This window comes from Ammodytes marinus (genome assembly GCF_949987685.1).
Source record: "Ammodytes marinus genome assembly, chromosome: 3".
Taxonomy (NCBI): domain Eukaryota; kingdom Metazoa; phylum Chordata; class Actinopteri; order Uranoscopiformes; family Ammodytidae; genus Ammodytes; species Ammodytes marinus.
Window position 1 is genome coordinate 7,514,524 of NC_137232.1, and position 14,726 is coordinate 7,529,249.

At 42.5% G+C, this 14,726-nt stretch overlaps 1 protein-coding gene across 2 annotated transcripts in view; it reads left to right on the forward strand.

The window, feature by feature from the left end:
* The window catches only part of lsamp (limbic system associated membrane protein), a 226,158-nt gene that overhangs the window by 184,866 nt on the left and 26,566 nt on the right, over positions 1–14,726 (forward strand). For both annotated transcript variants that reach the window (XM_080025179.1, XM_080025180.1), the window contains exon 4: positions 395–520. In XM_080025179.1, the coding sequence (XP_079881305.1) occupies positions 395–520 (126 nt within the window). The remainder of the gene's footprint in view (positions 1–394; positions 521–14,726) is intronic.

Sequence of the window (14,726 nt, forward strand, 5' to 3'; positions counted from 1 at the left end):
ATTGCTTATTTGGATCCTGCATGGTCTGAGAAAGTTTCAGTAAGTACCTCTGAGGTCCATAGCAGTAAGAAATAAAAAAGGTTCTCCAAGGCTTTTCTAAACTCTTCCTTTCACTGAGAGTATCAAGGTCAGCCTGTGTTCGCATCTTAGACGACTGTGTATTTCCAGTAGTTTCTATTAAGAAATTAAGTATTTTATTTTCTATTTTGATTGAAAATCTCTCAGTTATTTTGTTGAGTGAAAATGTAGGTGTTTTTTTTTCACGATAAATAAAACACAGATCTTTTTCTCTGTTGTGTCGATGTTGTTCTGCGTGATATGAAACTAACGTTGCTCTTCCATAATAGCAATCATATCATATTGACATCCATGTCATTTTCTCTTGTGTCTCCAGTTCCAGCCAACATCTACAAGGTGTCAGAAGACATCATTGTGAATGAAGGCAGCAACGTGACACTCAGTTGTTTGGCCAGTGGCAGGCCGGACCCGGCTATCAACTGGCGACTGCTCAACCCCTCAGGTAAGAACCGTCCAATCACTACACATTACCATTCCTGTCAGTCTAGATGTCTGGCCAGTGGTGTGCCATAATCTGTTATCATCTAAATGCAAACTAAAGCAGACTGTTTACCGTGACCCAAGAAATGAAATCTCATTACCGGTGGTGCATGCTATGTGGAAGGGCTACAGAGGTAAATGATACCAAATAGCATCCACATTCCTGCAGTTATATTTGCCACAATTTGGCACAAATATTGACATTGACACACTTCCAGAATCACTCCATACAGTGATGGTTGGCTGCTCAGTGTCCATTGAGGATCAACACAGAAATAAGTCTCTCTTTAGAACACCAGATCTTCACTCAAAATCCTCAGATTCATTTGTGCGACTTGACACTAGAGGGGAAGGTAACTTGCAGAAGTCAAGTGCCATCTCAAAGGTGCATGCAAATTGGTGATGAAAGCGTCGCAGTTTTCTGTCAGATGCAAATAACTCTTAATCTGGACTTCATTTAAAATAAATTGACCATAATGAATATGGTCCATTGCTATTTCCAACTGTTAAAACTGTAACTATTTTAACTTGTATTGTGTGAGCATGTTGAACTCCATGCTGCTTATGCATAGTTAAAGTATAAATGGAAAACATAGAATATTCATATACTGTATATATATATATTCAGTCATGCCCGCCTCCGAAAAAACCTCAATGCAGTGAAAGATACTGCTATTTATATGAAGCACAAGGTTGCACATGTAGCTCCCGGTATTGTGTTAGTAAGGGCATGCTCATTTAACCGTGGAGAGAGTCTCCTATACAGTAAGTCCCCATGTATGATAACAAATGTTGATCTTCGTACACGCTACCGAACTGAGCACATAAAGGTCAGCTGTTGGTAACATCTCTCCACATGCACTGTGTGTGTGTGTGTGTGTGTGTGTGTGTGTGTGTGTGTGTGTGTGTGTGTGTGTGTGTGTGTGTGTGTGTGTGTGTGCGCGCCCATTATGATAGTGGGGATGCTGCTGCCTTGGGATATAATCCAATTTCAGAGAAAAGAAGAAAAAAAAAGCTACCACCGCGGATAAACTCATTGTGTGATGGATCGAGATGCTCGACATGACACATCAATTTGACAACAGCCCTGTGCTGATAGAAAGCCGTTCTATTTATGTGTCTTTATCAATTTACTGTGCCAGTTTGTCTAGCACAAGAGACACATGTTTCATCAAATACATCTGTTCCCTGCACCTCAAAGCTGTACAAACTAGAATCGGTGTATTCACCTCATTTGTCTATTTGCATTAAAAGGAGAGTGCTTCTTTGAGCCTAATCCTGCGACATATTGTCATGAATCTTTTTCCAGAGCTCTGCTGAAAACTTTAAGCTCACCAACGTTGTCTCTCTGCGTAACTGAAGAGAGGCCCTCAAAGTTCACATGGCTGAAAAAAAGTTACTGTCGGAAAAACACTTTGTAAGTTTAAAAAAGCTTTTTGTTCCAGGAAAATGGATGGAGACGTGTATGTAGAGGACATGTAAAGGCTATAACCGATAGTAGATTTGTTTTATTACTGCAAATGGACTGGGCCTTTGTAACTATACGCCTCTGCACAATTTCTTGGAAGGCAGCACTTTCAACCATTTCTTTCATATTTCCCACTTTCTCTTGAAGAAGTAATGAATGGGCAGATCACCTTCGACACGTCTTTGTTCTTTTCTGAAATATGGAGAAAATAGTGAAACGAATTTTTTTTTTGATGGAATAAAATCCTGGCAGGATAGTATCCTGTATGTGCCCGTACTCCACGCTCCAGAGATGGTGGTCCCACCCGGTTTGCAAAACACTGGCGGTGTTGTTGTTGTTGTTGTTGTTTTCCCCCCAGAATCAAGTCTAACCCAGTTTGAGAGCATGTAGGAGACTGCTGAGCGAGATAATGATGCCTGGCAGCCTGTGTTCTCTCTGCTTCACGCCTTCCCCCTTCTGTCTGGGCGCTAGCACGGCTACGCTCTGCTAGTGAAGCTCTCAGCTATTCACCGCAGACCACAGATGTTCATGACTCATAAAATGGCCGTCCAAGTCAAGACTCAAGTCGAAGTCTCAATTCTACAGATCGAGAATCAAGCCCAAGCCTCCTGACAATATGGCTATTTACACAAAATAAGTGTGGATTAATTGTATAGTAACAAGGGTATAAGGAACCACTTTGATTTCCATTAAGGCCATCAAGAGTCAAAAAGGGCATAGAGCATACAAGAGGTGATATATATAATTAGCAGCAGCTGCAGTAGGAACTTCTGTTAAATTAAGCTTAACTAATGAGGCATATAACATCCCAGTCACATACAATAACAATAGAATGTGATTGACAGCTATTGAGCATTACCAATCTCAGTATGTGAAGGTATATACTGGACGACCAATAATAAAAATATATTTCCTCTTTTGATGAATAATGCAAGCCAACCCTGAGTCATAAACTGACTCAAATTAGCAACTGGCCATCATTTACCTCTCAAATGGAAAGAAGGCACTTATTACAATTAAACCGTAAAACAGTTAATATGCGGCAACCTATTCAGAACATCAAAGCATTCAGACCAGCAGTGTCATAAGATCAAGGCTAAGACTAATGGCTTATTTCACTGATAGCAGGTTGCCATACTAATGTGGATTGGGTAAAAAACTATTTCAATTCATTAATAATATAGTTAAAAGGCCTTACCAATCTTTGAAAGGCTGTTACCATTTGACAATAATACTTCTAAATCCAGTCTCACATAACCACATGCATATTCATATCCAGACTGATGGCTGTGTGGACATGATGTTGTGCACGTATGTGTGAAAAGAAATCAATGACGCCCATACCTTCCAGTGTGTGGGTACCATTATTCACTGGCTTTGTAACCAAGACCACTGCATGCATAATTAACGCCAGCATAATTTACACTTGCCCTTAATTGAAAACTAATTCTAACCCAACCCGAAGATTGAACCATTGGGACATACCAAAATATCTTCTTTTAGCTGGAGTTCACACTCATACAAAAAGTCTATTAAATCCTCTTTAACCCAAACAAGACAAACGTTCCACAGATTCATGAGAGCCAGACATGGACTGGCCAGCAGTAGCATTAGGCCACAGTGTCAGTCCAAAAACACAGGGGTGCTACAGTCATTTACAACCGTACTGTCAAACATAAAAGTGGTTGTTTGGTAAAATATCCTGTTACTAATATTTATACATGATATTATCAGATTGTTAATACTTTTGCGTCAATGTGTAAGCAACATTTTACTGTTTTAGCAGATGGAGCTATTTTAGTCCAGTAGTTCCCAACCTAGGGGGGTTTAGATCGGAGGGGTCATGAGATGGTTAACAGGAGAGGAAATAAAGAAAAAATAAAAGTTCTAACACACTCATACACTCCTCTGATTTTCTTTTTTCGAACCATTGATTCATTTTGAAATAGTGGTTGAATGTATCTATGTGCCTCAAAAAGATATTCATAATCATTATCGTCAAATAAATGGAGTAACAAGTACGATATTTCCCTCCAAAATGTGGTGGAGTGAGAAATTGTACTCAAATACAGTGCTGGAGTATATGTGTTTATTTTACTATCCAGCGCTACCATTGCTTAATGAGGATCAAACAGAAGTCCCATGAGAGCTGTGGTGAATCTCAGGTGCAAACTACTCCAATACTGCAAAAGAAATGCCCTTTCTTGGAAGCAATTCTTGTGTTTAGCCATGACACTAAAATAAAATAGTACTAACCACGAACAGCAAACTTTCCCCCGACGATATGAGCTACCCAGAGACTGTGTTGGTCTGTCAGACAGATGCTACACTGTTTATCTTCTTAGCTTCTTTAAAAGTCTATCCTTCTAAATATATATATTTTTTTTTGAGAAATGATTTGCGTGGCCATGACAGAAGAACAAACTCTCCCTCACTGTTTGAAGAAGAGAGACACGCTTGTTGACACTTTATTTGCATTTAGGAGAAAAAAAACCCAAGGGGAAATGTGCACCATTCCACAAGGATGAGCTACAGCAGCTACTGCTATACGCAAACAGTTCCGTCAGCTAACAAACTCCAAATACCCTCCCTCCCTCCCTCTTGTTGTTGGTGCTAGTGTAATTGTTGAAATCTGGGCCATGACGCCTCACCTCCTTATTGTTGAGGTGGCAGCTAAAGTTTTCTTCCAAATCCAAAGCACGTTTTAATGCCTCCCAAGTGCTTTGATGACCATTAACTTTAAAGTTGAGCAAGCAAAGTTTTTTTATTAAGAGCAGTCAATTAATTTGGCCCAATGCTAATATTATGCAGTTCGACTATTTTCACCATGTCATTCTTCAGCCACTCAAATGAAAGGCTGACATAGGTGATACATCGATTGCCAGATTTTGATGATCAATTGTTAACGGTGAAGTAAGCGATTCTGGAGAATGCTTGTTGTCAAAACATGTTTTGTGAATATCAGTGATAATTTCCTCACGATCAGATACCTGTATGTCTGCGGGCTGAAAACAAATCCAATGTTAATACACTTCCTAGGCACTGTAAACGGCATGTTGCTAGCTACTGTGAGTCGGTCGGAGCACTTGAAATCGCTGACTCCACCTTTAATTGTTTTGAGTTGTTTATTCAGAAAAAAATATATACATTTAAAGATGGTTTGATTCTATTTCCCGGATTTAGCTAGCCTGGCATTCCCAGACCTGCCACTAGGCGCTGGCAAATTAAATTTGCTGCGCGTGTTGGTCTGGACACGCTCCGTTGAAGCTTTATCAAGAAAACCAGAAATCTGGCTATGGTTTCAATTGGTTCTATCTAATATGGGCGCGCCAGAGCCCTTTGTATGGTACTCTGGGGAGGACGTAACCAGATGACGACAGTGACGTGCATGCGACGTCGAAGCCGTGATAGTAAACATCAAAGATGGCTGCGGATATGTTGTGTGAATTTGAGACTGCTTTGGCCTCGACCCTTAACGATGTGGAAGACAGCACTCAAATCTTTCATTAGCAAGTAAGTGGAATGTTCTGTTTTGCCGACCGACAAAGGCAAACGTTTAATTTAACAGTTTAACAGCTGTTCGCTAAACGAAAGGGGCTTATGTCACCTTGTGCATCGCTCTGATTGGTTGTAGTGCTATCCAACTGCGTGCAGTGGCATTTGAAATGCATGAGTAGGAGCCGCCCCTTGAGTTGGAAATTACTATTGATCGTGGCCAGACCCTCTATCGTTCAAGATATCAGGGTCTGGATTTCCAGGCTAGGATTTAGCTAAACTCAAAAGTCAATTCAGGTCAAAAGGGTAAGGCTAAAGGAGCAAAGAAAAATTACTCAATTAAAAATAAATTACAAAAACTGTCTCACTCTTGACTACCACAGACACTGACAACACAGAAAGTCATCAAACTGCAGACAAGTCAGCTCGGGGTTATGTCTGCTGTAAACTTTTGTCTGTAAAACTTCTTTTCTCGGGGGTTCAGCATAACCTGAAGCAATCGCACGCAATCTGTAGAAACTCAGTGACAAATGATATGGCCAATGCTGGAGTTGATCAAATTATAATAAATTGGTATTCCATCCTAGGATTTGTTTGTGAGGGATTTTCTCTCTCCCACAAATTGATTACGGCTGTCATCTGTTTCTACAGGGGCCATCCAATCTCTCTATCTCTCTATTTTTTTCAGCTCTGCACAATGTATCTGCTATTGGAGCCACTGCCACTCAGTTATCACAAAGCTAATTAGATTATAACAGACGCGTTAGGTTTTCTAAACTACCAAATGGCAGGCTGGATAGATTGAAAGATAAACAGAAACAGAAAAACCTTTAATTTCTCTTCTGGAGATATGTATATGTGCACATAATTAAACTCCATCAAAGACAACTGTTTGTTGTTTGTCATTGACGCAAAAGAAGTCAGCCAGGTTATTGCTTGCGCTGAGCTTGTACTGAAGGATGGGTGGGACCGAAATTGAATGTCTTTTTCCAGAGGTCTAACAATACATTGCCAGAGCAAGTTGTAGGAAAGATTTATTTTTTTGGACCTGTCGTGATTGCAGAGGGCAATCAGATGAAATGAGGATTACCGTGGCTTGGTAAATATTACCACCCTTTGAGCATGATCTAAAATGACAATGAGGCAGGAGATGCTTCATTATAAAGCAGGGACATGGGCCTATGTGGGCAGAGCAAACAAGGTGCTCATTAAAGCCGTACATGCTCCAGTTCACCCAATGGGTTTTATCTGTTGTTCGGCTTAAATTGCCAAAGGGATAACAAGCAAAGTGTAACACTTAACCGTAATCAGAGAATAATAGCCTGCGAGTTACACTAACCTTTTCCTTCGTACCCTCTATATATCGGAGGCTTGTCTCTCCAAGAACAACGTCAGAAATAGCGGCTTTTTTTTTTGTATGACAGAGACTGTGTTGTGTTTACGCAGAATTGACAAAGCAGAATGATGATGGAATTAAAAGAGGAAGTCAGGTTATTATAGAACAGCAAAGTGTGTGTGTGTGGATTGAGCAATACAATGTGTATAGTGGATGTATATAGGGCTGTCTAGAACAACATTCACAAATGTATGCCATAATCTCCCGTGGCTGTAGTCTGTTTACTTACAATGTAAAGAGACAGAGTGTTTTGACTTGTTAGCACAACGCCAAAGGCAAAACAAAATAGCTGGATATGTTCATATTTTACAGAAATACAAACTCTTTATTTGACCAAATATTGTTTGCTAGGGCAGATGTCAAAAGCTCTCTGGGTGTTTTTAAGAGACATCTTAGCCTAAATGTTCAGAGTATAGTTGGTTCCTGCAGCAACTAGCCGTTTTGAGAGTTGCTATTTCACCACGGCCAACCCATTAGAAAATGTTCTGGCATCGTAGACCTCGCTGAAATGTTGTTGCTTAAAGCCATGTCACAAAGAGCCCTCCACATGGAAATAGTAATCATTCTGCCCCAGACCCAGATGTATTCTCTACCTATTTAATGGTTATGGAAGGCACGGACAAATGATGTCATCCTGACAGTAGGCCGGTCAGACCAGAAAACACTAATAAGTCGTTTTTCAAGGGCTGTTCCATGTGAAGATTTTTGTCATTTAATTCGGAAGACTTAAAAGACCTCAAACTCATCTCAGCATGTGCCCGATGAGAAGATAGTCATTTATCAATCGATATGCGTTAATGGCCTTTACCTGGATTCCCCATCACGAGTGTAATTCATCAGGAGAATAAGCGTTGCCGTCACTTTATACATTACGTCCACCACACGGTATGCATGGAGTGTGTGGGTGAATACATTGACTGATATCGCCTCCATTCAGTTCATAATGAGAGCAAGCTCAAAGATCACAGGGCAGAACAAAACCAACACATCCATCATGTTTTTGCATTAGGCGGGATGTCTCATTAAATAGGATTTGCTTTGAGCACGGTCACGGTAGAGGCAGGGAGGCAGACGTTTGATGATCCGAGGCGGACACACAGAGCATAACATTGTCCGCAGAGGCAGCTTGAAGCCTGTCTTACCTGTGTGTGGGACAGTGGGCATGTACTATATATCTTGTTGAGCTCTTTATATCAGACCACTTATTTGTTCAAACCTTCTGCTTCGGCGCTGTTGTGAATATTGACTGAATGACTCATTGCTCGGACTTGTGAGGCAAATGATCAATAGAGCGCAGAGGGTACGGGGAGGAGAACAGAGGTGAAGGGATGAAAGGGAGGAAGGAAAGAACATCAAAGAGAATGAAGAGGAGAGGAACAGTATTGCCTGGTTTCCACAGTTTGGTTCAGTTTGGTATGGTAAGGAACGGTCACCCTATATGCTGTAGATCTGGCTTGCATTTCCACTGCTGTTCCAGAGCTGTTGAACATCACTGGCCCCATACAAACACTCTGTGCTTTTGGCCACGGGAGCTACAAAACTATGGTGACACCGTTACAGCGGGACACAGTGTAGCCCGTCAATAAATTAAATGAAGAGGAACAACACAACACATTTAAAACAAAGAGCTGCACGACGTCATTTTTCTCTTCTCTCTTGCCGAGGAGATTACACACTGCGGTTTATCTCTTGCACAGAAACGGACTGCAGTGTGTTGCTCCACCCTTTTGGGACTATTTGGTTCCCCAACAAAAGGGTGACACAAAAGGTATGGAACGGTTTGTTTATTTTGGTACCCTTCCCAACTTTGAACAGTGGAAATAAATGTGTGTGCTGTGCTGAGCCGGACCGCACCATACCGCACCGCAGTTGAGAACGAGGCTTGCGTGAATGCATGTGTGCGGTACAGTACACGCGCGCAATCCCTCCCGTGTCTGTGCAACATGCATGTGATGAAACCTTCAAGAACGTTTCCAACTCGAGTCCACTTCTGTTTATTGTTTTTATTATATTCTTGTCTTACTTCAAGACTAGTTTGAAGCTTGAATGTGTGCAGACTTGGCGGTGGGAGGGCAGGAGAAAAGCACGGTGGGGGGGAAGGAGGGGCGAAATGGAGCCGCTGGTCAAGCAAGGCTTCACTTCACTGTTCTGCCTCTCAGACCACTAAAATAGAGCCCAGACAAGTATGAAAAATACATGCCCTCTGACTGCCTCTGGTGTTCCATGGCACAATGGGGACCCACGTATAGATATCGAAAGAGGAGGAACTGGCATTGACTGTGCCGTCCTTTGAAGGGAAAGAAAAAAATCAAAGAAAAAAAAAAAGATATAGGTGGAATATATTGGAGAGCCAAAGAACCGAAAGAGTGTTTTAATATGCAAATGGCCAGTTCCATTAGGCGTGCAATCATTCTTATCGTTAGCTATAGTAACTCCAGTAGTTAATTAATGTTCAATTATGCATCCGAGAGTCTCTCACCTCTCTGGTGTAATAGGGTTTGTCAGTCATTTAGCACCGCAGGGAGGACAACCCACGGTGAACCTGGGCTCCACTCAAGCACAGAGCCACATCTGGACATACAGTACAGGGGGCTTATACAGTGAAAGTAGTGGGACACGGATGATTTAAATCCAAGTCATAAAGAAGCCTAGACTTGTTTTTTTAACTATGCTGCACCCTTGTGGATGTATGCATGGATGGCTGCCTACTGGGGCGTCATAACCAAAATATCACCGGCTTCACTTCCTTCAGCACCAATTACCTGTCCAATGTGCATCCATGTTTATCGTCACAGTGTCCTTGAGGTACACGCCGAAAAAAAAAAAAACTTTAAGGTGTTCTCTGGATCATGGCCTCGGCTAACTGTAAATTGTTAAGCTATGAATTCTACCACAACAGTTTCATTGCAAACAAAGACATCTGTTCAAATGAATTGATTTGGACAGCGGCCCGCGCTCTTATACGCTTTGTGGTCCAGCAGAATATTGAAGTCATAACCCTTTTATAACAGTGCTTGGCAGGGCAGCCCTTTTTACAGGGTTTGATGCTGAGTGCCCTTGACATCCCTCCTATAAGCCAGACTGGGCAGTGTCGGCCATGCTCCAAGACCGCGCTCAGTAAAGTCTCCCCAGGTCTGGCGCCTTTGTCGGGAAAGCTCTCTCTCTCTCTCTCTCTCTCTCTCTCTCATTTCTTTCTTTCTTTCTTTCTTTCTTTCTTTCTTTCTTTCTTTCTTTCTTTCTTTCTTTCTTTCTTTCTTTCTTTATATCTTTATATCTTTCTTTCTCTCTCTCTGTATCTCTCTCTCTCTCTCTTTGTTCCTCCCTGTGCAACCTCATGACTGTCCATCTTCAGCTGTCACTCTGTCTTCCCCTTCTGTACTTTCCCTCCCATTGTCTCCTTCTCTTTCTGTCATCCTCCCATCTCTTCCTTAGACAGAGTATGACAGTCACTTCAATTGTCCTTTCTGCACCCTGTCTCATACTGTCTTTAGAGAATGTTTGAGCTACAGTACAGAGCCCAGCATGGCACACTCGTGAACGCATATCTCTGACTCTCAGGACAGAGTGGAGCAGGAGCCTTCAGCTGTGTAACACCCATGTAGAAGGAGAGGCTGAGCAGATTAGACAGGAGACACACACACATGCACACACGCGCACACACACACACACACACACACACACACACACACACACACACACACACACACACACACACACATGTCATAGTGTGCCAAGCTGTCAGTGACAGAAAGTAGCTGACAAGCCTGTTGATTGTGGGAGGGAAATGTAAGGTGGTTCTTGTCAGTGCAGCCCGGGTCAAACCTCCCACTTCAAGTCTCCAGCTGTATGTGTGTATGTGTGGGCATGTGTGTGTGTTTCTGTGTGAATGTGTATGTGGGCGTGTGTGTGTGTGCGCGTGTGTCGGTGTGTGTCTGTGTGTGCATGCATGTGTGTGCACAATCCTTTGGACTCTTTGGGAAGCAAGCAAGAGGGGACAGCTGCTCATCCATCTCTCAGCAGGTCTCAGATCTGCTGACTGTCACCGTTGACTTGTTTGTTTGCGATCAGCACCATCAGCAGCTGGTCTGCAAACAGTCTGCTGTCACACGGTGTGCAGAACATGGGGAGCACAGCTTGCCCCAGGTCTGCCCAGCCTCATTAGGTGTAGTCACCGCTGGGCCGGCTGAACACTGGAGCTTACACTTGTTTAAAGTCACAACGGTACAGAAACTCAGCACTTTATTTCCAGTCCATAAGCACTTTATTTTTTTTGGGGGGGGAGAACTCTGAAACACACGGCACTTCAGGGAGCCAATAGGCTGAAGGAGAGGCAAACTCCTGATTTGAAGGTTATGCGATTTTAATCCCTGTAAAAAGGTAAGGGAATGGAGGCAAGGCTAGAGGACAGAGACACAAGGTCTTGACTCTGTGTATACCTTCTCTTTACACGCCCTTGAAAAAGGACCTTGTTTCCGCAGTAGTGTTGTTAAGTGGACATTGGTCACACTGGGCAACAGTGACAAAGGAAAACCATAAATAAATGACACAAGAAAGTGGATGCTCCCAAATAGGACATGTCGGAAGCCAAGCATGGTTTGATGAGTATAAGGCCAGGCACAGCAGGTGAACAGGGTAACACAATTTGAACTCATATCATCATGACAATACTGACAAAGAATTCATAAAATAAACACCTCAATGCATTTTGGAACTTTTATATAAACTGTAATGCTTGAAAAATGATGTCGTCTGCAGTGTTTCGCCTTGAATACAGTGTCAATTATATATTATCGCCTTTGCATTCACCAGAACTCCACCTAAAGGGTTCACATGCAAATATGGGAGGCGGTGTCAGACAACTCTCTCCCCACCGGTGACAGTATATTCATTTATTGCTGTATTCACATTGTCACGGCCATTATCGCCTCCTCCATTACGGTGGTTTGTTTGCACTGTGTGGAGAGAGGGGTGGTACACCGAAAGAATAGAAAAATGTTGACCCCCCTTTGCCCAAGCTGCAATGATCTTTGTGAGCACATTACTGAGGAGAATTGAATAACTAGCACTTGTTTTGAGTGCAACCGTACACTAACTTATCCACACCTGTGAGTCTGATTATTTCAGTTCCACACCTGTAACCAGTTGGCCCGTGGAAAAGTAATTTCACCAGGAAAACAACCAACTGATTAATGCAAATCCTACACCCGCTGTTGATAAAAAAAATAAAAAAAAGCTAGATAGTTCAACAATTTTACAAAATCTCAGATTATTTTTTTTCCTCCAACAATGCTTCTAGTACTATGAGAACATCTCTTTAAAAATCTAATATTGTAGGACAATTGCGACTAGTGTGTGTGACATGGAGCAATGTCAGCTGTCTGTTAAAACACAGATAAATGCAGATGTCTTTTTGCCCGTGGACAAGTGATTTACAAGGTTGATTATGCAGATGCTACGTTCTGTAACTAAATAAAACTGATAGAGTCATGGTCGGGTGGAGTGATTAGTTTACAGGGCAAGGGTAGAACCTTGGCCTATTGGTGACACCTCTCTGTCATCACATGGACACAAACACACAAACACACACACACACTTAAGCCTAGACACACATCCTTGCACTTCTATCTTTATGCGCCCCTTTTGACAAATGTATCCCAGAAGCCAAACCCCAACCCTCACATCAACGTAATCATGAGTTTATCTCACAGTCAGTATCAGGGTCTGACATGACGAAGTGTGGGCGCACCTGTGATGCTATCATGTGTGTGTATGTGTCTTTGTATTGCTTGGTGTGTGTGTATGTGTCCTTGTATTGCTTGGTGTGTGTTTGTTTGTTTGTTTGTATGTGTGTGTGTGTTTGTGTGTGTGTGTGTTTGTGCGTGCGTGCGTGCGTATGTATGTATGTATGGTAAGGAAAGCGTGCAGACAAAAACGGGGGTTGAAGGGCAGGCAGTGATGCTCAACCTTGCTCTCCTTGCTTAACACAACGCCTCTTCTACAAAACACACAAACACATACACATTGACTCTGTCCAAGCAGTAATGAGAAGTCACCTTAACAAACAATAGGCTAGATCTATTCATCAGCTCAGTCAACAGTGGACAACACGACAACCCTTCATGGGGAATTCAATCACTAAACCCCCATTCTCTTTTTTTATCAACACTTAATCTCCGTGTTAAAGCCTGTGACTTGACTAGGACAAAACAGCTACAGCGCCTCACAATGTGCAGCCACAGGGAGAGAGAGAGAGAAACCACACCGGAACTCCCCTGAAAAACAAACAACAGAGGCATGGCACAGGAGTAGTTGAAGAGTGAGAATAAAGTGAGAGAATGAGATAGAGGGAGGAATGACAGCGTATAGTGGAAAACAGACGGCTGCCCCCCCCCGCTCCGCAGCGCGTATCATTTCTTCGGCTCGAAAAGCGGCAAATAAACAGACGTCTTGTTTTTTTTGGCTCCAGCACCTGTTGTTATTTCTGCACCGCCAGCAGCAGCAGCAGCAGCAAACACATGGCTTGTACAATTGCAAGTGGAAGTTCTCCCCTTTTTTCTACCCAGAATACTCAAAAACGATATCGTTCATGTCGGATTTCTCTTCTCAAATATACCACACATACTGCCAAGTGAAATGGGACACACCGGAACTCAGGCAAATAAAACAAAGCACATTATAACACCAAGTGTCCCCGCAAGGATATTTGCAGTGCTTTCATTTTAAAAAGGGGATAAGAGACACTTTAAGTTGTGTCAAGTGAGTTTTCCTTATCTACCAAAGATGAGGAAAAGTATTAAAATGCATTGCTTAATGGTAGTGTTCTTTGATTTTTGTCAGCTATAAAGCTCACTTTTGACAATAGAGTGGTAATTGAGCTTTAGATTTGTTTGGTTTGCCAGCTCAGTCATCTTTACGTTATCTCCACCTTGAGGAATCCATTGCTCAGGATAATGTATTGTGTCATTATGTGTTGAGGCATCATTTAATCACACCGACTCCTGACAGGAATGTAGCTGTGAATCTGTTGCATGAAGCCAGTAACCAACTGTCCAAACAAGAATGCACACACACGTATACGCAGAGTCAAAGGTCCAGAGGGGGAGTGTGGGGTTGTGTGCATAAAACACACACACACACACACACACACACACACACATCAGCACACATTCTGTCACACCCGTGCAGACAACAGAGAATAAATGTTGCGGGGTCTTTTATGCTGCTCGACTCCGAAGTTTCTCAAATTGGCCGCTTAACATAAATTAGCATTTGCAAAATAAAAGTAATGTTTCGCACTGTGGTAAAGTGATGCTGATGAATGATGCATGAGCACATGCAAATGAGAGCCATCCAGTTGCCAGCTGAAGTTGCTGGTTTGTGATTCACTCCCCCCCTCCTCTCTCCTCTCTGGTCCAGTCTGCTGCCTTGGCGAGGTGGGGAGCATGTGTGTGTGTGTGTGTGTGTGCATTGGGTGTCCCTCACTCCAACTCTAACTGACATGGAAACTCGTAGATGTTTCACACAAACTTCTACTGTATAGTTGCCAGTGCAGTGCAGTGCAATGCAAATCAGTATCCAGCAGGCAAATGTGGAAGTGCTTCTTCCAGGGCCCCTCAACACTTCCCAACTCACTTATGAATGCCTGCTGTTGCATATCCCAAAGGCCCCAGGGCTTTCAACAGTATAATGTGTGGAAAAAGACAGCAACTATGCACACTCTGTCTTATCAGCATGTCTATAAGGCCTGGCTGCATGGGAAATGAGAGAATGTCAAAAAAATATATTTGAGATGGGTGTCCAAGAATTTTC